The following is a 24,576-nucleotide window of genomic DNA, read 5'->3' as shown; positions in this document are numbered from 1 at the left end:
GGACTAACCCTCCTCTCATTAATTCATAGTATTCGTCGCAGTCCAGGACGAAAAAAAAAAATATCACACAACCCTGATGCGCTCTCTGCAATGGTAAAATGGAATTTGAATAGCACGTAGAAAGATCTTTCTGGAAGGTGTTCCAGTTTTGTTTGAACACCTTTGTATTCCAACCCTGTTGTTGTCCAAGAAACCTATGGACCAAACCCTTCCCTTACTATTAAAGCAGAAGCTGAACTCAGTGCTTAATATGAAGGAGAGGACCTGCAGGAGGTATTTCAAGTTGTATTTAGGGACCAAACAAACAAGCACTAAAAGGAAAGAGGAGGTTGAAAATGTAGTTATTTTCAGCTGAACACCCTGTTTAAACATATTTGCTCTCTCCTCTACCCATTTATACTTTTTATGCTGAAAATGTGTCTGCATCTCAATCAAAAAATTTAAAAGCACTGTTGTCTGAAACAGCTCCATCTATAACTCAACCTTTGCCCTGTAGAATGCGGTGCATTCTTAGCAGAAAAGATTGAAAAAAATAATTTGATATTTTTCATTAGATTATTACTGAAATGACATGGAAAAATGAATATACGCAGTCTGGAGGAAGAGAGAAACAAAGCAAAACTGTTTTTCTGGTATTCATGTTTTTCAGTGATAAGTGAGTGTCTATTTGAAAAAAAATGAGAGAAACATTTTTAGGGGCTTTCTGGATATTTTTAATGAAGATTTTGACCATTTTCTGACAAGTTCTCTGTGTCATCATTTGTAATAGCAAATGGTTGATATTTTACCAGACCAGATACATTAAGACAAAGGCCTAGAAGGCAGTGATGCGTTACAGCAAGCTCCTAAACCATCCAAAAGTATGGCAACTTTTTCAATAGGCCTGGTACTATGAGAGACAAGAGGCTGGTGTTATTTGGAGCTCACTTCAAAAAAAAAGAAAAGCAGCCAACACTTTAAGAAGTGGTGAACCCAAGCGGTTTTCTCAGTAGCAGTTCTGCATTTGCAAGGTCTTTAAACTTATAAGAAATTACATAGCAGTTTCCCAAAGGAATTTGTGAAATCATCTCACCTTCTCTTTTTAGCTGAAGCCACTGCATAGTGAGCACATCCTTCCTATCCTGTAACTTGGTTAGAAGATTCCAGCATCAGTTCTGCTGCAGTATGTATTCTTTGTGGTTGGCTCTGCCACCTTTGGACTCCTCACCCTCCTCTTCCCTCCCAGTAATGCTAGTGTCAAACCAAAGCCCAACCCTGAAGTCCTTGGCAGAGCTGTAGCTTCTTTCTGCAGCATCTCTCTTGGGGCCTTTCAACTTTCAGTTTTTGTTCAAACTCAGATATTCAGTGTGGCTACTCTAAGTGCACCCATCCCTCCCTTCTCCTATAGCACTGCCACCTGGGTCTGTTCTGTCTGCTGGGGCTGCTGTCATCTGTCCTGCTCAGTGACAATACCCTGTGGAGTCACGTATTTCAGATTTTTGTATCCTACCCTAGCAAGTCACGTACTGACATTAAAAATATTTCCACAACACTCTGCTCCTGCTGTTTTATTACCCACATCTGTGCAGGTGTAACATGGAAAACTTGTTTGGAAGACCAAGGTTCCCAGCTGGCACAAAACCACCTTTAGCCGGCACTGATTTGCGTTGGTTACCGATGCACAGTCTTGTTCATGGTTGGAAAAGGATGAGTTGCATCTACTCTGTATTGTGGGTGGCAAGGGCTAGCACAAGCCCCACAGCAAAGTGAATATGCTCCTAACCAGTAACTGGGGCAGCCTAGGCTCCAGATATCCAAAAGTTCATGTTGCTCTCGTGTTGGGTGCTTCCTTGTTAGGGCTGATCCTTACCATGAGGAAAAGTACTGAAGAAGAAAGGAAAGAAAATGCTTAGCATTGATCTCTCACTGAATGCTGACAGGACATACGGAACTGGAACAAGGCATGCCTGGCTAGGGTGCCCATAGGATCAGAATGAGGCATGCCTGGCCAGGATGCCTTCAGCCTCACCACCTGAGATGCTAGGGCCAGATTCTGGTGTCACTGCACACTCCCGAGATGAATACAAATGGAAACCCGTGGAAAACATCAGCTAGGAGAAGGTACCAATTCAAGTAAAAATTCAGAAAAGACACTGCCAAGGAGCCGAGTCCACCCAAAGGACACTTCTACAAATTGTTCAGTGTAGTATCAAGCTCCACTCCTCCACCGCTCTAGATAATTGCAGATCAGGACAGCACTTTAACAAATGGCTGCAATCTCCCTCTACCACAAAAGTGATAATTTGCAGGCTTTCCATGACCTCATATGAAGCTAAGTTGGCGAACGTGCATTAGACTGTCTTTGGGGAGTTGAAAAGCACAGTTGACACAGTTATAATTCAGCCTGCCAAAGGGAATGGAGAATAACAAAGATTTAAAACTTTAATTAAAAAATCTTGAAGCAAATGAAATGCTGGGGAGAGCGGTAACTCCTTTGCAGGGCTGTCAGTTTGGGATTTCTTTTGGTGGGGAACAGAAGAGCTGCATGCAGGAAGGAGGGTGGAGATACACTGGGACTTATCTACAAATGATTACCGTATATTTTCAGATATTGAGGAACAGCCTTTATTAACTGCTCCCATGAAGAGAAAGATAGCGAAGGAATCTGAAGGCACTATCACTACACAGCTGTCTGATCTATCGCGTCGATTCCATTGCACAACCCTGCATAAAACTGAAATACAACCAAAATGAAAAACGAGAGTCCTCTGCTTGCTCCTTTCTGGTATAAAGTCTTTAGTCTACGCAAAAGATGGGAACAAAGATAAAAATGGCTTTCTTTGAGACAAATTTACTTGCGTGTCCTCTGTCCCACTGAGATGATACTAATTTATAGTGACATGAATATTTTGGGAAGTATCAAAAAAAATTCCTGGAAAACATGAAGCAACATTTTGAACGTCCATCTTCAGGAACAGATACTCCAAAGTTAAGCCATGTTATGCCTTTAAAAAGCAACATACGTAAGCCTCTGAACTGCGCAGCAATATCACCAGCGAGTCCTCCACTGCTGCTTACAAAAGATAAAGTAATTGCGATTAGATGCCAACAAGAAGCAGGGTGTCAGTAGGTTAGATATATTTGCTGAAGGGCCTTCTTTTATTTTGCAAGCTTAAACAGTTAATTTTTCTCTGTGGTGCTGTATTTGTGCTGGAGCAGACTTTTACTGCAGTTAAAGAACAGACAGTGATCTGTGAACAGGAATATGGTTTCGAAAGCAACACAGCTCTGGAAGGTTTAGCTAGAAGCTCATTGCTTCTCTTATCTCTGAAGTGCATCATACACACTGTTGCTTTTCATAAACCTGGAATTAACCTATCTGAACATTCTCTGATATTCTTTCTTCGCTCCCCTCATGATTTCCCTAAGAGTCTTTTGCCAGTAATAATTAACAAACGAAACCCTTCAAGTGCTGGCTTAATCCAGAAGTCTGGTGGCACTGCTCTGGCAAACATAGGATTTTTGTCCTCCAAAATTACACTTTTTGGTTGAGATAGTCTTTTGCCTACTTCTCGGAGGCACTTCACATGTTTAACATCTATTAACTTATGCTTGCACTCGCCTGGGAGCTTCTCCAGTACATCACATTCCCCTACAGCTGAAGTAACTGAGTTTCAAAGAGATGAACACCAATTTTTCAAAAGCTCAAAAAATCTTGAGCACTTTGTTCTTTCACCCCCTGGCTAATGCAAAACCCAAGCACCAGCCTCCATATGTGGAATCTGCATTAGCTGCAAAGGCAGCTTCCAACAGTGAATAAACTTGTCAGAGAGAATTGACAACTTGGGATTGCTTTTCCATGGGAAAATCTTACTGAGAGTGTGGGGCCAGTAAATGTTTGAGCATGGCAAAGGCAGGAGGAAGGTTATTCTAGCATGTTTTAGGACTCTTGTGATGTTCCAGACCACTCCAGCCTTAGTCCTAAATAATGATCTAACCAGAATGACCTGGCCTCACAGCCACGGTCTGATCTTTCCTGTTAGTCAGATGATAAAACAGCACAAGGAGTTCTTTGTTTACAAAACTCTATTTCTGAGGCAATTAGATATGAAATCAGCATCCCAGTACTGCTGTTGTTAACATTCCCAGGATTTTAGGCACGCACTTTGAACGAATACTGCATTCAAGCCTTCCTTCCCTACAAGTACTTGTATGAATTTGCAAATAAGGTGTGATTTTATGACCAGGCAGCCAGGCTTGGTGTTGCCCTCATCTGTGTATTTTTGTAAAACACAAGCGATGAGTGCCAAGCAGTTCCACCACCCTGCCCCTTCCACCAGCGTGCTCTCCTGCTGGCTAAGGAGCCTGAGCGTGCACTAGCACGAATCCCTTTCTAAACTCCCTACATCAAGGCACATCAAAGACATTCAGCCCACTTCATCAGCAAGCTCTAATTCCTACCTTGAGCGAGGCTGGAGGACTGCTAAGATAAATCTATATAGCGATCTATTAATCAGCTGCTCTTAGGAACTTCCATGTATTTTACAAGAGGAATTTGTTTAAGGTATGCTCTTATCTCAGAGCATTTGTAAAGCTTTAGGAGATGACATATTAGATATTTTTAAAAGCTCCCTGATTTTATATGAACACTTGAGATACGGTAATCTGTGAAATTATTCAGATTTGTAGCTCAGCATAAAGCTGTCTGGTTTTTGGACAGCCCTTTTGATTTACCACCCTGTGGTGAAATCACTGCAGGAGTTTGGAGAAGGTCCAATTCTATTTGTTTAAAGTCCTGATCATGTGGCTTTGGCATTCCTAGCATATCCAGCAATCATTTGCTTTTAATTACCATTCATTTCAACCACATAAGTAATGAATGTGGCTACCGCATCCAACTTACAGGCTGTGTAAACTCTTGAGCAGGGTGGAACTTTCTTCTGTATAGAGGCTTAACTATAAATTTAACTCAAAATGTGAATCCTCTTAACTTATTTTAGGCAGGTCTTTATTATAAGTATGAAATAAAAATAAATAAAAAGGAAATGAAAAAAGCCTTAAATGAAAGATTCCACACAATACACCTGATTCACTTCAGAAGTAATTTCCTGGCCTCCCCAACCTCTTGGTATGACTGCAAAAACCTTAAAAAAACAAGTTGATTTAACGTTTCTATTTATTCATGGTGTCCAGTTTCCAGAGGAGTCTGTGACTTGTAGTTTTAAACTCAATTTAGCATTTAAACTCATTTTCAGCTGGGTCCCAGTGGAGCAACAATTAGAAAAGGAAAGGAGTTCAAAGAAGAAGGGTTATAACCTTCCAGCAGTATGTTTGCCTGTGCTTTAAAAAAAAAAAAAAAAAAAAAAAGCATCTCTGTTACTATTCTTTCTCCATCCAGCAAACACTAAGTCCCACAGCCAGGCTGAGGACCTGTTGGCATAGGGAACTTCATGGGTAAGTACAGGCCAAAACTCAGAAGTCCTTCAAAGCAGCTAATATAAAGGCTCATTTTTAGGGATATGTGTTATTTGTGCCATGCTGAATGTCTACTACCAGCAAGTCCAACTTCTCTTGAGACAAAACAAATTTCACATCAAATCTGAACAAGATGAACCCACCAAAATTAAGAAGAGAATGCACGCTGTGGGACACTTAGTCCATTTTCAGCCTTCTCGTGCTCTGCAGCTGAAGGCTCCAGCTGAGACTGTTGTCCCAGCAATCCAGATTCTCACCATATAATACTGTATGTTGCAGGAGCCTACCAGGCTGTCCAAACAAAGCCTTGAGGAAGAACAGAGGCCAAGTAACTTGCCAGAAGTTAGAACTGGACAAAGAGGTCAGAAAGTCAGGACCTGGGGCCTCCGTTTATGAAACTTTATGAAATTTATGTCATGGAGAGATGGAATTCTTGTGCATTTTGGTGTACTCAGAGTTAACTTTTGCTTTCTACAGTAACAGCACTTCCTGTAGCCAATAAATAGAACTCTTATGAATGGCATTCCAGTGTCATAAATTCAGCCTCAAGATTCAGCCCCTGCCAAGATCTGGCTACCAAAAGTCTTATTTGGAAGCACTGCACTTCATGAATACCAATGGACAACTTGGCTTGTATGCCCTTCTACTCCCCTGGTTCTTGTAAACATATAGTACGGGAGCCTCCTCTGGGATCCACATCACAGGTTGTCACTGATTTCAGTGCACACATACCTCAGGACAAGATCTGCCCACCATGACACGTGGGGCTGTGAGCTAAACGCATGCAGGGGGGGCTCAGACAGGCTCCCTCCATGCTGCCACAGCTCATCGATTGAGACTGCTCTTACCTTCCACATAATGTCATTCACTGACGTCAGAATGGATCATATCATGCCTGAGATAATGGGCTTTGTGAGTGTAAATGAGTGCTTCAGTGCTCTCAGATATCTGCAAAGCCTTTTCGATTTATATAGTTAACGTGGCTTGAGAAACAGACCTTCTTATGCAAGATTTAATCCTTTTAATTTGTGCATTACACTTTAGAAGCGATGTATTTTAAAGGCAAAAAGTGATGCTATGATAGTACAAGAGGCAGGCAGGAAAACCGTCAGTAGCGTCTCCTAACAGTACTCTGACGTGGCCAAAGTCTTATTTTCATAAAGCCAGCTGACAGTACACCTGATTGTTTTGGTGGAATGGTGGCATTTACCACCATCAAAATGGTGGAAATGTTGGCATTTACTGTGTCATCTATCAGACCCTAACAGGATAACTAAACTTGAACAGATAGATCTGAAAATATAATCAGCTGGGTGGATTAAATCAAGATTTTTGTCTCTGTTCCATGTGGCCAGAAAAAGATCTACCATATTTACTGAACAGATGTAATGTAGCTGGTGTCAGATAATCTGACCCTACACATCTCTTTCAAGGCACAGATTTAGGAAAGACCCTTCAATCCCAAATGAGCAAAGTAGATGTGTTAGCTTGAATTAATTTAAGACAATTAAAACTGCTGAATCCAGCACTTGTGATGAGGAATGTTCTGTGGTTCGTCTGCTGCTGCTGATACTCTCCATTTTAAGAAGATGTATGTTTATAAACAAGAAGCAAATTTGTCCCATGTCACTTGAAGACAACATAAGAATGAAAGAAGTAACAGCAGTCTTTGTATGGAGGCATAGCTGGCTGGGGATTGAAATTATCACCAGGACAAGCTTTTAAAATGATCACAGACAGATCATGTAAAGTCCTGAACTACTGCAGTTTGATATTCAGAAGAGGTAGACACAGGGTGGACAGAGTGGCTTTGAATGGAAGGGAGAGCCAAGGCTTTCTCACTGAAACTCTCATTTCCCCTGTTGTGTTTCCTGCTATTGCTGATAAGTTGTAGCTGCTGTTTGAACCAGTCACACAGTGAGATGATTAAAAATGGTGATAACTCATTAGCTGGAAGTGATCCTGCAGCAGTATCTAGCTGGAACATACTGATCACAACTGCAGCCTGCAATGTGGTTTCAATTGCTGTGTTCCTTTGAAATGTCACCAGGAAAGATGTACAGACAGACCTCCTGCTACAGGCCATCAATGTCTACTCTTCCTGTTTGATTTTTATTTAATTTACCATGAGTTGATCAGTTCCCAATGAAGCTGAAGGCATTTTGAAGCCCCTTTGAAAACTGAATTATCAAATGGAATTAGAGACCCATTCTAAATTCACCTGTTTCTCATTTCATTAATGTGTGCGTCTGCTTCTGGATCCATGACCTGCACAGTCCATCTGCTTTTTTTCCCTTCATGCTGTCCCTTTCATGTCTCTGCTTTCCAATTTCCTCTTTTTCTCTTCAGATTATGGATCACCCAAATTCCATATGTTGATACAATCTGATTTCCTCTCTCCCTGACACTCCTGCAGCTATACAAGCATCCACTGATGCCTGTTTCTCTAGCCCTTTCTCAGTCCTGTATCAAACTTCCTTTCTTCTCTGCTGCTAGCCTTCAACCACAGTCCCAGCCAGCAACTGTCACCTCTGCAGGAGGTCTTCAATACCATTTTCAGACTCAGAGTGGCCTTTATTGGCCTTAGTTCATCAGTTATCATGCATTTGATGCGGTCTCATAAACCACAAAAGAGTTACTATTTTCATGAAATATGCTCTGTGATCTTTTTGTAATTGACTGCATCATCTGCAAAGCCACCACCCATCTCTTATTTTAGAACCACATCTGCATTTTAGATTACACTAGTACGCTGATTCAGAAGAGCTGAATAACATGAGCTTTGTCACTAGTATCCTAACAAGATGGCATATACACATACATACCTTGGCATTTTGAAGAGGAGGCTGGTAACTGGAGGGTCGGTAGTATCTCCTCTGGGTAGCGTCAGTATGAATGTCTCCAAGAAATAGCTCCTCCACGAGGTGATCTAAATTGTGATGCAGATACTGCTTCTCCACGCGGATCAGCTGCAGTTCATGCATGGCAAAATTCAGAGCCTTGGTGCATTCACAGCCATTCTCTTCTCTGAGCAAATCATAGCTCACATCCTGCTCCCAGGGACTATCTTCTGGTATAAATCCAGGACATGTATTGTTCACCAACTCACTTAGCTTTTTGGCTACTGCTTCACTGTGGCATATGATCTGTACGTTGCGCAGCTGATAATCAGCTTCAGTACCCCCTCGGATGATCCAGGATGCTTGGCGGAGACGAATTTTGCCACGTATAACTAATGTGTAGATGGGGTTAGTGCAGCGATTGCCACCATAGTAAAACTGATAGGCTTTAAATGTATTATTGTGATAGAATCTGTAAGATCTTGTGATGAACTCTGGGCCTGCTCTGACTTCACAGCTGTGGGAAGGCAAAAAGTGACAGAAACAAAATTTTAGCAAGGTGGCACATCACGTACACTACAGGTGACAAGAATGAGCAACACTGCGTGGGTATGGAAATATCTGGGTACTCATGTCTCTCTGAAGTAAATAGGAACTAGGTAACTATGATCTGCCAACTTACCAAGAATTTCCTCTGCTATTACAGTAGTATACTGCTTTGTGGTGATTGTATCTACCTACGGGTTTACTCGCTGTAGATTTAAATACTTTGAGTCATATTTTGCTTTTCCTTTTTGTCTAAAGACTACCACGTGACTGATTTTATGAAAACAGTCGCAGCTTATTAAAGATCTATTCTTCTCTTTTGCGTGGTAGATTTAGCAAAAGGACTGATAACATCGGAAAGTGAAATGCCAAATATCCACAGAACAGCACAAGGAACTGGTTTCTGCAGCTGCTGCAAAGGCTTCACTGTAGTGCGCTGCCCAGTCTGGTCTGCAGAGGACCTGCAGGATCTCATCCTCAGCTTTCCCGCTCAACGTTTCAAGAGGGGTGGCAGTTAATGCAGACTTCTGACAGTTAATGCAAAACTCCTGCTTGGCTTGAATTTAGACCATGCAGTACTGAGGTTTGTTAATGAAGAATGATTCTTTTTCTTTTTTACTGAAGGTGTAAATAGCAGTTAAATTCCAGTTTCTCTAGAAAGTCCTTTTGTACCTTCAAACTTGTTCCCCTCTTTTGTTAACTGCACTGCTTAATGTAAATACTTTTCTATTAAAAAGCCCAAGATTCTCCTTCTACAACTCACTTGAAATAAATGGGTGACTACTGCCTGCTGAGACATGCAAGCAAAATAGCTCTCTGAATTAAAAGTTATCACGTATGGAGAGAAACAGAACTGATGAAATACAGCTTCTTAATTTCTTTTGCTAAAAAAAACTTGTGCTAGACAAACACTCTGAAAGTAAGGATCCATTCAATGGATCTAATGCATGCAGTCTAAGATAGTATAATGTTACATTTGAATAAGCATTTTGGCAACTCGATGGTCTCTTTTCTATTCAAAAAGAGATTTAAAGATATTTCACAGCGTGCTGTTTAAAATCCAGACTACAAATTGATTCATCAAGACAGTTTTATAGTATGCTATTCCTATGTACATAACACAGCTCCTTCTTCTTTTATACATATATACATATAAAGCATTTGGAATTTGGAGCATCACCATATTAAAGAAAGTAGTTCCCCTGCTTGTTAAAGTGGGAATTTTCACCCTTCCTTCTTCACTTCCTTCCCCTTTCCTCTTCCACACACACCACTCAAAACACCTCATTTGATCTTTCCTTACCCGGTAGAGACCCAGTGTCCCTCTATATTGGGAGGCATCTGCACAGTGATGCGGGCCCCATTGTGGAGGTGTTTCAGCATGTGATGACATTGTGACTCCTTGAAAGCCCTCCACGCGCTTTTCTCTAAGGAGCGGGGGTGGGACCTGCTGTCCGGATGAAGAAGAGCAGAACCTTCTCCCAGCCCTGCAATAGAAAAGCAGAAATCATCCAGAGATCCTAGTAAGAGAGCCTTCAACATGATAAAGGTGGTTGTGAACATCTTGTGATGAATGACACTTGTTCATTATGTTATGTGTCTGGGAAAGAAGAGGTTACATTTCTTGTCTCATTTGAAAAATGAAAAAAAAATACGCAATGCTCTTCTTCTCTGTAACTCTACAAGGGCTTGAACTGAAGTGCTGCATTTCTACACCCAGTGATGTGGCTCTAGAGCTAAATTTTACAGACACCTCTTTAATCTCTGGTCAGGACAATCAGAAACCTGGGCCTTGGAACTCTCAGAAAGCTGCATCCAGATCTGGACATAAACTCTGTGGTTTCAGCCCCCTTCTAATTTGAACGCTTCTATACTAAACTTGCAAACAAAGACTACTCTTGAAAGCCAAGGGAAAACAGATCTTAAAAGCAAAGCCTCTGCACACAGGAAGCCTCTGTGATGACTGAGGTGGTCAATTAGAGGCAGATTCTGCTATTTTTATTTTAAAGGGGAAAAGGAATTTCAAAAGCTAATTTTGTCTCCATCACACAGTAATTTTGGTTTCTAGTAATGTATGCATACAAAACCCACCAGCGATCTTTCTACACAATATTAATTGGACAAAATGAATATGTAGCTTGAGGAGGAATGCATCTTTACTCTTTTAGGCACCGAGCGCTCTTAGATATGTTGGAAAACATGGATCAAAAGAAAAGCATACATCTAGAGGTTAAGAGGTGAAAAACATGAAACTTACATAACGGGTGGGAAACCGTTAATACTTTGCCAAAAGGAATTTAAGGACCTCTGGGCTAGGAAAAGAATACGGGGTGTGCCCTCGAAGCCAGTCTGGCTCTCTGGGGAGAGGGAAGGCTCAATGACACGTGCTCCCAGGGGTAAGGGCTAGGGTTTGTCCCCTCTCTTCTGATGACTTTCCTGCCGAACTCGGCTCTGGAACTGGGCTTTTCTGGATCACCCTATGCAGCCCAAGCCACCAAACTAGACCCTGCTCTGTATTCCGCCGGTCAGTCATCAAAACATGAAGCATGAAGAGCAGCCTCTAAATGTAAGGTCTGTCATTCAGCCCACTTTTAAGGCTGTGCTCAGTCCCACCATGCATATACAAGAAAATCAGCATTATTCATTTTCAGATAGATGCCATTTCCAAGCTTTGCCATTTCCTATTGCTAAAAGAAAACTGTGTCAGTGACTCACGGTGTTGACTAGGTTTTACGTCTTCTGGAATAAACTTGGGTTAACACCTGGGAAAATGGCACTGCTAGAAATACAAATACATGTCACCCATTTAAAAAGAGCAATTTCTATGTTGAACAAAGGCAAGGAGTTTTCCAGTAGGCAGAGTAAAAAGTGATCAGAAACATGACTATAAATACTCGAATGTAAACAGTACTTATCGCTGAATGATCTTAAGATTTAATGAGATTAACGGATACAACTTCACGGTCTTTATTAGAAGATCTAGCAGCTTTGTTGCAGTTTACAAATAATTCTTCCTGCTGAATGAGAATTTATGGCCTTCCTTTCTAAAGGGTAATAAATACGAGAGATGCTTTGATATTTGAGCATGCCATCTGAGATGCACTTAAAGGACTTTCAGAGGCTCAGTATTTTTTTCTTTCTGAAAGCCAGCCTTCTCAGGCCTTTCTACAGGGCTGAGCAGTCTCACTTGTGCACCAAACAACAGTTGTTTTGAAGCAAGAAATGGCAGGGCCACTTCCAAAGCAGTATGACCACACCAGGATGATGCTCTCCTGAAGCTGACAATCTTTTGAGAGGCAGGATTTAGTAGATAGGTTCAGTCTTTCATGGATGTAGCCTCCTGGCCCTAAGCCAGCCCCTCTGCATCTCTTGGCAGCCCAGCTCACCTGGAACAGAACTCAGCTCTCAAAAACTTGAGCTTATCAGGTTTATCTGAAACCTTGTGGGCATGGGGTTGATGTCATAGGCCCTCACACTGCCAGAAGAACAAGTTTGGCCAGGTCCAGTGGAATTTACCATACACTTATTTCTGTTGTTATGAACCACAGCTAATGTTTGAGACCCTCTCCTTTAACAAGTTTTCCTATCCCTACATCTCTACACACCCAAAAACCTCAGCACGTTCTATTTAATGGAGTGCTCCTATCCATGGCTCTTTTGTGTCAGAAAGGATACTTCCTGCAAGGTACCCACTGGATGCTGGAGACGTCACTACTAACTCTTTCAACAGAAACACAGCTATCAGGGTGTCTTCTGCAAAGAAATTATCTCACATTGAAAAAGCCTTTGAAAATTTACATTTTTGCCTGGAGTTGTTAAGCATTTGAAATCTGCCATTAAGAGGAGGTTTTGAAATGGTTCAAGTGACTTTTTCCAAGGCATATGTATCATGCACTTTGCTTGTAGGCTGTTGTGCTTTCCATAATACATGTCATACGATTCATGAATACAGATGCGCTTGAAAATGAATGATTTATTCATTTAAACACATTTGGGCATTTAATTTCTCCAAGCAAAAATCTTCCTGCAGAAGGATACCATCTTGTATATGTACAAAGCCAAAGAAAAGATGCAGTAACCGCATTATCCATTGCCAATTATTCCCTGGAGGAAATGGTGAAAAGAAGGGGTTTCTGAAAAGGAGTGAAACTTTGTATGACTTTATGCAGTGTCTTTTTGATATTGCTTAAAAGTAAGTTGGCCTCTAGCACTCCCTGGAAGTACGGCTGGATGTAGTTCTGTCTTCCAAACAACAAACTGTACCCAGTGGATGGGAGATTTGCATTGTCAGCCACAGAGATCTGTATCTGAGAAGCAAGCGTGTGCTCATGATTCATCCATCAAACTGTGACAAATGATGATGGGAAGAAGTTAAGTCAAGACAAGCATGAGAACATAAGAAAGACCGTAGAGATGGAGGAAGAGATGTAGAAGATGCACACTTGTCAGGCAGCATCCCATACATTGGACCTCACTATCAGAATGCAGATTATGGTGTAAGATTAAAAGGCAATGATGGGACCCTTACCTTGCTCACTACACTTTTTAATGTTTGTGTTGCTGAGGCAAGGAAATACTTAATTTAGCACAGCCTTCTTCCTCACTGAGTCATAATTTCAACGCTTTTGTTTATAACAACATATGCTTGTATGAATTCCAGTCAAAGGTGCCCTAACTTCCCTTGTGGTACCTAAAGATCCCTAACAAAGGCTGGTGATGTACTTTCTGTGGAGGGCATGAAGCCGAACACTGTCTTCTGTGCATTTCCACACCGTGGATAATTCAAAGCAGCACAGTGTCCCCTGCTTCCCTTTGGCAGTGTACACTGAAGTGTTCTGCAAAACTGAGGCCTCGTGGGGATGATGGCATTCGTTGTAAAAGATCCATTTGGCGATGTTCAAAGTTGGACACTGCTTGCTGGAAGGCTTACAATTAAAATGTGCTTTCACAAAACTGGGAAAAGAATTTCACGGCTCTTAAAAGCCCACTTTGGAGCCCAAGCATGGTTGCAACATACTTGGAGCCACTGCTTTCATTCAGAGGGATCCAGCTCTGCAATTCCCTATAACACTGACAGACGATAGGCTCCAGAACCTCTATGATAAGCCACATATTTCAGACTCAATGTCTGACACTTACTTTTAATTTTTTGATGTGATACGAAAGAATCTTGCACATTCTTAAAAAAAGACAGTCCACCATGTAATCACTCAAAAGTGTGACAGACTTCAAATAAAACCCATTCTTTGCATGAGGCTAATGGTAATACTTCTGTGAAGCCTCTGGTTAACGCTTCCTGTAGCTACACCATGATCATAGGCCATAAGATTGTATCACCCTCCCAATAGTGGCTGCCTATTCACAGCAGCAAGTCCAACTGAAAAAAGAAAATTCCAGAGCCCATTAAAAATGCCTCCTAGAAAAACAAAACAAAGAACAACAAATGCATTTTTGATGCATTGATAACCAGCTTCACTTTCATAATCAAGATCTAGCAGTGCAGACTGCAATACAGCTTTAGCACCAAAGTTTGCATTGAAGACAGTACACAAGGTGCTGCAGCTCTGTCTCCCAGCTGGGAATCCCCTTCAGTGCCCCACAGATCAACTGTTAGAGAGGTAGATCCAACACCCATTGGAGTGGGAAAGCAAGGTGTGGGCAGCTGCCAGGTGAGAATGCATAGCTGGCAGCACCCACTACACCAGGTGCTGATAAGGTGAGGGCTTCAGGCTCGGGGTTCACCCATAAACCTCTATCTGATGTGGGAACAACCACTGCAGATAAAAATAATTGGAAGGGAAGATGGGTTACTTTCAAGTTCTTCAAAGATTTCTGCACATAGCTGCAAGTAAAATACCGATCTTGAAAGGGCAATCTGCTGGCAGCTGGTTACCCAAATGTGTTTCAAAAGTTGCTCACAAAAAGCTCTTCACAAACATTTCTGTGAAAAACTCTCAATGGCTCAGTTTTTGGAAAAATAGTATGCAAATAATGTACAATTGCACCATCAATAATGATAAGTAATGTGCTTGAGCACAAATTCTAATCTTTTAATTCATATCTAGACACCACAGGCAAATTTTGTTCTCAACTTTGCAAGATTGCAAAAGTAGAGCTCGAATAATCTTAAAGGTTAAACTGTTTAGATTTAAATCAATTTAATTAACAAACACCTCTACCAGAATGGAAGCCACGGCTTCAAATATGGCCAAATGGAGCACTTCAAAACATGGGCTCAAAGCTACTACACCTTCAGCAGGCTCACCTTTGGCTTAACAGGAGAATAAATGTTAACAAAAAGTAGGACTAAAAACTGGATTTAGATTGGGACTGCTCAGGAGGAACCATTTGGTCTTTCGTTTATAGCAGTTTAAGTCCAGAAGAGCACCATTCTGTTACAAATTAAAACAATCTCAAGTGGTAGTCCAAGTGCAAAACACATGATGACATTTGAACACTCAGGCTGCAGCTCTGCTCCAAGCCCTTTTCAAGTTTGAACTTGTTTGAAACTTTAAAAACTTTACCACAGATAAAGGATAATTGGCAGGATTAAGTTTATAGTTCTTATCTGGGCAGTCGCCCTGCACAATTAAATAAATACACATTTGGATTACTCTCTTTCTTGATGTGGGAGAGTGCTAGATAATGCCCGTGACAGGCATTCGGCTGCAGTGCAAACTTGTGTAATTACAGTGGGGAATATAATGTCCTGTTACCAAGCCACTGTCTGTGTTTACCAGTGTTTTCTCCGTGCTCGGAACTTCAAACGGTCCTCAAAGGATTGGGACCTAAATTAGCAGCTGTGAACAAAGGGGCCGGGAAAGGAAAGCTGAATTTCCTGGTCATAAAAGCAGACAGGACAATGACTTCCCTTAACAGGTATCCGCTGATGTTCCTGTGCATGCAGGGTTTTCAGGCACAGCTGCCAAAGAGCCTCACACCCCCACAGAGGGAAACAAGCACTGCAGAGCGTGAAAGGGCCTGGAGGAAGATAAAGTGTCCTTAGATGGGAGAGCTAGAAAGAAGCTCCTCAAGGCTAGCTGCCCCAGGCTTAGACTCTCTGCTATCTTACAGCTCTGTCCTTGCTTGGAGATCAGAGGACCCAGCACTGACCAGCTGTGCAGTTGGGAAGCCCTGCTAAGCATGGGCATGGCTGTCAGTTCGGATCCCCGCAGCCCCCGACGCCAAGAGCAAAGCCACCTCTGCCCAGTGGGCGTGCTTTCTGCCAGAGTCGCAAAGGGTTAATTAAAGCCCACCTCCACACGGGGCAGCCCTGTGCTGAAGTGCAATCCAATCTCGACAGTAGTTGGGTCTCACCCCCTTTGAAGCCGACATCTGGTCTCCATCACAGACATCTGCACACTGCCGTGCGGCCTGCAGGCCATGGCTCGTCCTCCACACACGGCGTGGCTGTTTGTTCAGGTGGGCCTCGCGTCCGCGCAAAGACAGCGCTAACCAGCTTGCCATGGGCCATCGCACCCTCCAGCAACCCTACTTAGAGCACTGCGTCCATAAATAAAACACTACTGATCTAAACTGCTGAGCATACTTGCCATCAGCATGCTGTATATCAGTTTTGGGCTCCATCGCTTGCCAGCCTGTCTCCTACACATACTACGGAGCGCAAAGACTGCTCACCACCACCAACTCCTATCATTGCAAGCCCACAGCCAAGCTACAGACATGCGTGAAATTGAATTTACGCTGATGAGATTGTTAATAAGACTGAGTCTAGCTCTGCTTGCTAACTCCCTCTTTTCCGCTTTTATTCATTGTCTTCCAGATTTCCAAATGAAGCATGTTCCAGAGGGAACAGATCTCACATGCCTCCAGCATGGAGTGCAATTTTGGTCCATTTTACAGATATGGGTATTTACATCGTATACACTTACTTATTTTCCATAAACAGGTTTTGAAATTAAACACTAATTTAAGTTCATTGCCAGTTAACTTTTAAAAGCATAAACAGTTTTGCTTTGAAAAGCCCAGCAGTCCTGTCTTCATCATCTTTATTAGGGCTACTTCCACGATGTTATCAACAAATCATTTTAGTTAGGGTTTCTAATTCACTATTCTAGCGGTAACATAATCAGAAATAAGCTGAGGTTTCTTCTTAGCATCTGTACTTGTAAAAAAAAAAAAAAAGTTTACATTTCCAAAAGTAATTAGCCATATTTATTTTGAACCCTCTTGGAGGTGACTCTTACTAATCAGGTCTTTTGGAGCTGAACGATCTTAGCTTTTGACATCTGAAACTTCTGTGGCTTTCTCTCTAAGCAAAGAAAACAGCGATAATGGACAACTTCCAGCTGCAAACCTCTTATGACATTGTACAGGTTTTATTTTGACTAAGAAACACAAGTTTTTCCAAATAGTAATTCAGCGACGTTAAAGTAGGCATTTCTTAACATAATGAAAGCATAAGCTTTAGTCTTACAGGACATTCTAACTTGCTTTATAAAGCTTTAAATCCTAAATACACACACGCACACCCTCTCACTCACTTTTAACTCTTAATTTGCCAGGTGCACTAGAAAAGTTGAAGACAACATGACATGGTGTAAAGAGGCTTAACGGTGCGATCCCCTGGGACCGCTGGTTGTTCTTACACATCACCAGCTCGGGCTGGCCACTGGCTGAAGGATGCTTCTACTGATTCCACGGCACACACAGAAAGCTCCAGGCCAAGTTAAAGCTAACAGGGTAAGCACATTCAGACTGGCTGAACTTCAACCCACCGGGTGACACTGACGGCATTTTCAAGCTTTTAAGGGTGGCAATTTCCCCACACTCAAAGCTCAGATCCGAACTGTCACTGCTACTTTGCTGAGGTGTAGATGTTTACACACAAGCCACCGAGCTGCATCGTTCTGCAAGAATATAGGTACACTTTATTTGGTGAAATGTAACCACAGATGGAAAAAAATAGACTATTTTCCTACTTCGTGCTCTTTTGGCAGCTGCTGTTTTGATCTGATCATCAGCCTTGATTTGTTTCCCGCTCCAGCCAGGGTTCAGCACTGCTCTGTAATTCCAAGCAGATGAGCTGGGCAGTCCAACCCTGTAATTACACCTCCTCTCCTTACCCTCTAACTCCAAGCCTCCCATTTTCACTCTTACATCTCAGATCACAAGAGTTTTAAGAAACACCTTTGGCGTCCCAGCGGGTCTGGCTTAACTAAACACATTTATGCTCTCTCTGGATTTCATTGCTGAGCTGTAAGAAGGGTATAAAGCCCCCTCCTGGGGAACAGGGTCTCTTGCTCTTTGTCTCTCAAAACAAAATACACAATCAGAAGTCCATGCTCTTTATTATTTATCGAATACCATCTGTGTGCTTAGCACTTGTACAAACACAGAGAGAGGCAATCTCTGCTCCACAAAATCAATCCCAGGAATAGCTCTGAAACCCTTATCCCCACTTACAGATCTCACCCTGAATCCATGTAGGTTACTTGCATTCTAACAGCTAAAGCAAATTCCTCTTTTTACAAGCCAGATCAGGGTCCTAGGAAACTTAACGGAAGAAGTCTGGATGCTACAAAGTACTCTCGAGTTAAGAACGTGCTTTGAAACGATGCTGTGACTTGAGGAGCTTGAGTCACTCTTGGAGAACGATATCTCGCCCGGATTTCTCAAATCTGGCTGCCAAATGTTAGACATACTGAAGCAGCTAACTAAATAGCCTCCCTTTCAGAAGTCGCTCTTGAAGAACATCGTGATTCTAGACAAACGAGCTGGATGTACACGCTGCATGCAGCACACACAAGTTTAAATACACTAGGCACCGAACTTTTGCCTGCTTGGGGTTTTGGATACATGTCAGTCCATGGCTTAGCAGAACGGCGGGCAGTGACACCCCGAGCCTCCGGTGCCCTGCGCCGGCAAACGCCACAGTGAGCACCTCCCGGCCACAAACCTCCTCCTCGGCCGCAGGTGAAGCAGGGTCTGGCAGGGTCGGACCTTCGCTCGGCAACGCCCGACGCATGGCTGTGCCAGCTGCCCATCCAGCCGCTCCGTCCTAAAGCCGGGCACGTAAAGGTGTCCAGCCGAGCAGGACAGAGGCACGGCTGCTCGCCCTATGGTTTCACCTGCACCCTGCTGCTCCGAAGTTTTATCCAGGGCTGGCACCAACGAGGCGGAGCGGGCGAGGTCTGCGTGGCCGCGCTCCTACCCCTCAGCCGGACCCACGCCGCAGGACGAGAGCACCACCCGCGCCCCGTCCCCACCCGCGGAGCCGCCGGGCTCCCCGCACTCACCGTGCAGCAGCAGGGCCGGGAACAGGTACCGCATCAGGCTGCCGTACGGGACGGACATCTCCGCGCTCCGTGCCGGGGCCGCCACCACGCACCGCGGGCCGTGCCGTGCTCAGCGCCGCGCCGGGCAGCCCATGGCCGGCGCTAGGGGGCGGGCGACTGGCGGGGCGGCAGCCCGGCCAGGGCACGCCGCCTGTCCTCGGAGAACCCGTCCTCCACTCCTGAGCTCCGGCTCCGCTCGGTGCTCCAGGCCCCCCGCGCCTCTTGACGCGTCCGCACTCGTATCCGCGAAGCGCGGCGGCGGCTCCGCTTCATATTTCCCCTTCCAGCGGGAGGAGGAGGGGTCGGGAGGTGGGGACTCCCGCGCTACCGCCGCCGGGAGGGGAGGAGGGCGGGCTGGAGGGGCGGCCCGTGGGGTGCCCGCCGCCGGGTGGGGGCGGGTCGGGGCGCGGGAGGATGCGTGGGGCGGTCTGAGTGTTGCCATGTGGTTCTCCACAGGTATGGAGCGGCTGTGCGCCTTCGTGGGCAGGGGGACAGAACTCGAGGAGAGGAAACCCTTGGGTCGCGTTTCTTCACTTAAATTAGACGTTTTAAAGAGCAGGCGTCTGAGTTACCGCCTTTGATGTTGCACTCCGCGCGTTTTCCCATGGCCGTAACAGTCGTGAGTTGGACCCACAAGGACCATCGAGTCCAACTCCCGGCTCCACACAGAACACCGAAAATCCAAACCCCATGACTGAGAGCAGTGTCCAAACGCTCCTTGAACTCGGGCAGCTTGGGGCCATGACCACTGGGCATCCTGTTCCATGCCCACCGCCCGCTGGTGCAGGTCCTTTCCCTAACCCCCAGCTGCCCCTCCCCTGACACAGCTCCATGCCGTTCCCTCGCGCCCCGTCGCTGCCACCAGAGAGCAGAGCTCAGCGCTGCCCCTCCGCTCCCTGTGAGGAGCTGCAGCCGCCATGAGCCCTCCCCTCAGCTCCTCTGCTTTGGGCTGAGCAAACCCAGGGACCTCAGCCACTGAGGTCCTGGTCATAGAAACACATGTTCTTAGACTTGTGCGTGTTAACAACTTGTGCTTGAGTTTGAGTGCAGGCCTTTATTTTATACTGCCCACTGCTCACAAACATCGTATTTTCTAGTTTTTGTTTGCATCTGTAGGCTCAGCTGTAGCGTCCCATGACAAAGAATGTGTAACAAATTGGAAAATTTTGAGAAAATCAACATAACTGAGTTTTGAATGGTTTAAGATAAAGTGTTTACACGCTGCGTGATTAAAAAGAAATACAAAGAATAATGACTCTTTCCAACTCCCTGGAGAAGGAAGAATAAATTTAATCTTCCTTGCTTATACAGAGAGGAAACTGAGACAGAAACAAGTAAGTGGTGAGTCAGAATGCGAGCTCTGGTGCTTTGGATTCTCAGGGTTACACTCGTTCGTTCAAACAAATGTTTTTCGGGCCAGAAGGGACAGTTTCCAGAGCACTTGGTGGTGGTCTCTACAAGGCTGTAGTGGGTGGATATCTGGTCAATGACCAGTTGAGAGGAATGATCCAATGGCCAAAGAAGACAGTGATGTTCACTTAGATTCAGTACAAGCATCTGCGTTTATGAGTCTTGGGGACCCCTGAAGGACTTCATGTACGTGCATGGTGGTTGCCTCCACTAAGGGAAGCTTCTGCCAGAATCATGGGTGAGATAATGCTGGGCTGCAGACCAGTGATACCAGGACATGATATCACATGGTGCTGGAACAGGCTGCCCAGAGAAGTTGTGGAGGTGTTCAAAGTCAGGATGGATGAGGCCCAGGGCACTCTGACCTACTGCCTGATTTGGTGGGTGGCAACCCTGCCCACAGCATGGGGGTTGAAACTGGATGATCTTGGAGATCCCTTCCAACCCAAGCCATTCTATGATTCTGTGGCATGTGGAAGATAGTGCACAAGGGAAAGTGAGCTGCCCCGTGGCTGGGCTGAGTAGTGGCTTTAGTGATGTCTTGCCTATTGAGAAGCAGCAAGCTCAAAGAGTCTTACTTGTTTGGCAGCTGTGTAGGAAGGCTCTATTAATGTAAGACCTCTGCTAATGCTAACTGATAGGTTTATGTCCCTGAAAAGCCATGTATGTGTTCCTGTAGGGTCCCTTGACGTATCCAGCCTTCTGCCTCACCTGAGGAAGCAATGAGTCAGAAGGAGATAACAGAAATGTGCACCCAGGATGTAAGAGGTAGCCAACGCCACTGTGACCAGTAATGAAGAGTGAGCAGTTTTGAAGTGTAATGATATCAGTATAGCAACATGTCAAAGGAGAGACTTTTTTCCTGTGGACATAACCTATTTTGCCATCTTTGAATCAAGCAACAAAATGATCTGCAAGATGAGCGTGCAAAAAAACATCTGTCCAAGAAGTGTGAGATTTGTCCCCTGGGAAGGGACATCCCCCCCAGCAGCATCACCAACAGCTTCTCATAAGCAGAAAAGGGAATAACTTTTCTGCTCCACCAGCCAACTTTGTAAATTAGGCCCTGCTTGTGATTTACTATCAGCACAGCTTCAGATGTGGTAATGAAATGAAATGAAATCAATACCCAGTGGACCCAGACGCGGTAGAACTTTCCAAAAACAACACAGACTATACTTTGTCTTTTACTAGCCTTTTTTATTTTGCGATATTTTAAGGACATGGGATTTTTCAAACTGATGCACAATATTTTTTTGAAAGTGTGCCCAGCTTAATTCTACTTGTTTCATTACTGTGCCCGTTTTCTGCATTTACTATTGCTGTAACAGGAAGCAGTGACAAATAACAGCTCCTTGCGCTTTGATCTAAGCAGCATGTCACATCCATGCCCATTAAAAATTATATTAACCAATCCAACCATGACTTTGTGAACTTGGGCTCCTGGGGCAGGGTATGTGCTTAATGTGGGTATAAAGTAAGATCATTTACAAAGACATCTCACACTGACAGTTGGACTAAATGATCTTAAAGGTCTTTTCTAACCTTAATGAATCTGTGGTTCTGTATTTTCGAAAGTATCATAGAGGCAAAAGCATTTAAAAAAAGGAAGTGAGCAGAATTTGCACAGAAAGTGGTCATTTAGGAAACTAACCTGATGGAAAATGTACTTTGGGGCTGAGGCTCTCTACGAAAGTATTAAAATAGGAAGAAAACTTATTTGCTGGGCTTGTTGCATGACACTTCAAGGACCTAGACTGATCAGCTTGGCACTTGTCTAGCTCAGGCTCAGACTGATTAGCTGACAGCCAATGCCAGTCTTGTGGTGAAAGACATTTAAAGCAGAGACACGATGGGAAAGAATGGGGGCCACGAGTGGGATGCTTTATGCTATGGAGAAAAATGGAATGGAGTAGCACTCTTTCACTCTGTAATAACTTTGGCAGTGCCACAACTGCAACTAGCTGATGGCTAAATTATGTTTTTTGAAAGACAGTATGTTCTTTTGAATGTGGCAAAAGAGTGGAATGTAAAAATTTATTGGAAAGGAGTGGAGTGACTGATTGACAAGGAATCAGAAGTCTGTGAGGTTTCTGTTTGTGGATTGTCCATGACAAGTTCATCAGAACAAGTGAAGATTTGGAGATTTGGAGGTTTTGCTACATGCCCAGCTCAAGTTGGAATCCACAAGATCAGCCAAGAGTTTGTCTGATACGTAAAAATACACTATATGACGTCTGATTTTGGCTTCAGCTGTTTGAGGGAGAAGTTAAACTGTTCTACAGTGCAAAACAAATGTCAGTTGCTTTGTTTCTTCATTCAAGCTGGACTGAAGAACTTACAGTTTGTCGGATATAACAGGAGCTATCAGTTACTGCATCTATTATTTTTATGTTTTTGAATAATATGTATAACCTGCTTGTTGTTGTTTTTTTTCTTCTCATTCTTTGTTAACAAAAGGAACTGACAGAGCCTTTGGCAGTAATTTCTAAATGTTTGGTCATGAAGTTGTGCAGAGTGTTTCACATTTCCCCTTTGGCTGCTTGATCTTCAATGGAGCCTGTGGAACATAACAATTATTTTTAAGGACACTGAGTCTGGTTTTAGTTTCTCAGGCCTGAACCTGTGGTGATGCTCACCTGCAAACTGTGGCTCTGAGGGTGAGTCTCATCTGTGAGGTGGTGCAGGTTGCCTCAGAGGTCTGTGCTCTGTTGCTCCTCCTTGTTTAGGTAGGCACAGTGCCTGAGAGGTGTGCTTTGGGAATTATTGTGTTTTAGTCTTATAAGATACAATATACACACTGAAGGTCTGTTAGCTAGAAATAGGCTCAGGAGATATAGTCCAGGCAGTGAAAATGAAGGTCTTGTGGTCTTCATAGTCTTTTTTCCTCCTTTTAAAATATATATTTTTAATTTTTTATATACATGCAGAGACATGCGCTTATGCACATGCGCACCGCTCAAAATCCATTTGCTAGAAGAGGCTTGCTTGAGAGAGCACCGATTTCACAAAAATCACAAAAATGTGGCTATCTGAAGCAGGTTTTTTTCAATTTTCCTAGAGCAGTTTGTAAAGTTGTGGTAATAAGAATGTGAAAAAAAAAACAAAACATGAAGAGCAGACCCTGCAGAGCTCGGACAATACCTCAGAGTGAAATCAAAGAAAGAAGCAAAGGACTCAAACACACTCCCCTCTTTGCATCTTCACTTGTTGCTGGCACTTGAAATGTGCTTGTGATTGGATTGTTCAGAGCCAAGGCACAACTTCTCTGTTTAGAATTGCTTCACTATGGGCACAGACAGTTTTGTGGGACTCTTCCTGCAGCCAGAGCCTTGGAGCTTGCTGCAGCTCCAGTGAACCCAGTAGGGGTCTTTCCTTTGCCTGTGCTGAGAGCTTAATCCTGCCCTAGAGGAGGCTGCTGGCAATGCCAGCTGGAACAGCTAATGCTTGTACACTGGCAGTATTCATATGGAAGCAAGGAAAATGGGGGCTGAAGGTATTAATCGCGGGTATGCTCTAGAAGCCATTCTCACTCTCCCCAGCACTGCTGATTTCATTCATTCATGGCATTCAGATGTCATAAAAACCAGTGTGGTAAAAATGCCTTTGTACACATTATGTGTTCTATTGTTCTCACAGTGGCTTTCTGATGTTGTGACTTAAAAAAAAAATGCAACGGCCAAACTAACCAATTGAAAATTTGTTACAGTCTGGACAAAAATGCTTTCCATATATCTTCTTGCTCTGCAGAGTTGTGCAACTGATTGGACCAGTGGCTGTTTCCATTTCTGAAGACAAAAGAAAACTTCTGGAAAAATTTAAACACAAGTAGAGCGTTGTTCGTTACTGCTTATATTTTCTCAGAATAAAATTAAACTTTTATTTTGATTAATTTCTCAGAGAAAATGGAAGTTCTGGCAATTTTTTATAAACTATCCAAAGAAACAGATTTCATTTCCAAACTGAAAAATGGATTAATGTGACTGGCCAGGCCTACATGAGACTTTCAAGTAACAGCTAGCTCCTGT

General features: G+C 43.5%; 1 protein-coding gene across 1 annotated transcript in view; it reads right to left on the bottom strand.

Annotated features, from left to right (window-relative positions):
- APCDD1 (APC down-regulated 1) overlaps positions 1-19,435 on the bottom strand; it is a 31,142-nt gene extending 11,707 nt beyond the window's left edge. Inside the window, exons 1-3 of the mRNA XM_021387691.1 lie at positions 19,100-19,435; positions 10,144-10,327; positions 8,280-8,811 (exon numbers count right to left, since the gene is read on the bottom strand). Coding sequence (XP_021243366.1) covers positions 8,280-8,811; positions 10,144-10,327; positions 19,100-19,157 — 774 coding nt within the window. The 5' untranslated portion in view covers positions 19,158-19,435. The remainder of the gene's footprint in view (positions 1-8,279; positions 8,812-10,143; positions 10,328-19,099) is intronic.

The sequence above is a fragment of the Numida meleagris genome, chromosome 2, assembly GCF_002078875.1.
Source record: "Numida meleagris isolate 19003 breed g44 Domestic line chromosome 2, NumMel1.0, whole genome shotgun sequence".
NCBI classification, from domain to species: Eukaryota; Metazoa; Chordata; class Aves; order Galliformes; family Numididae; genus Numida; species Numida meleagris.
The sequence above is the reverse complement of the archived record's forward strand: the minus strand, read 5'-3'. Positions and strand labels throughout refer to the sequence as shown.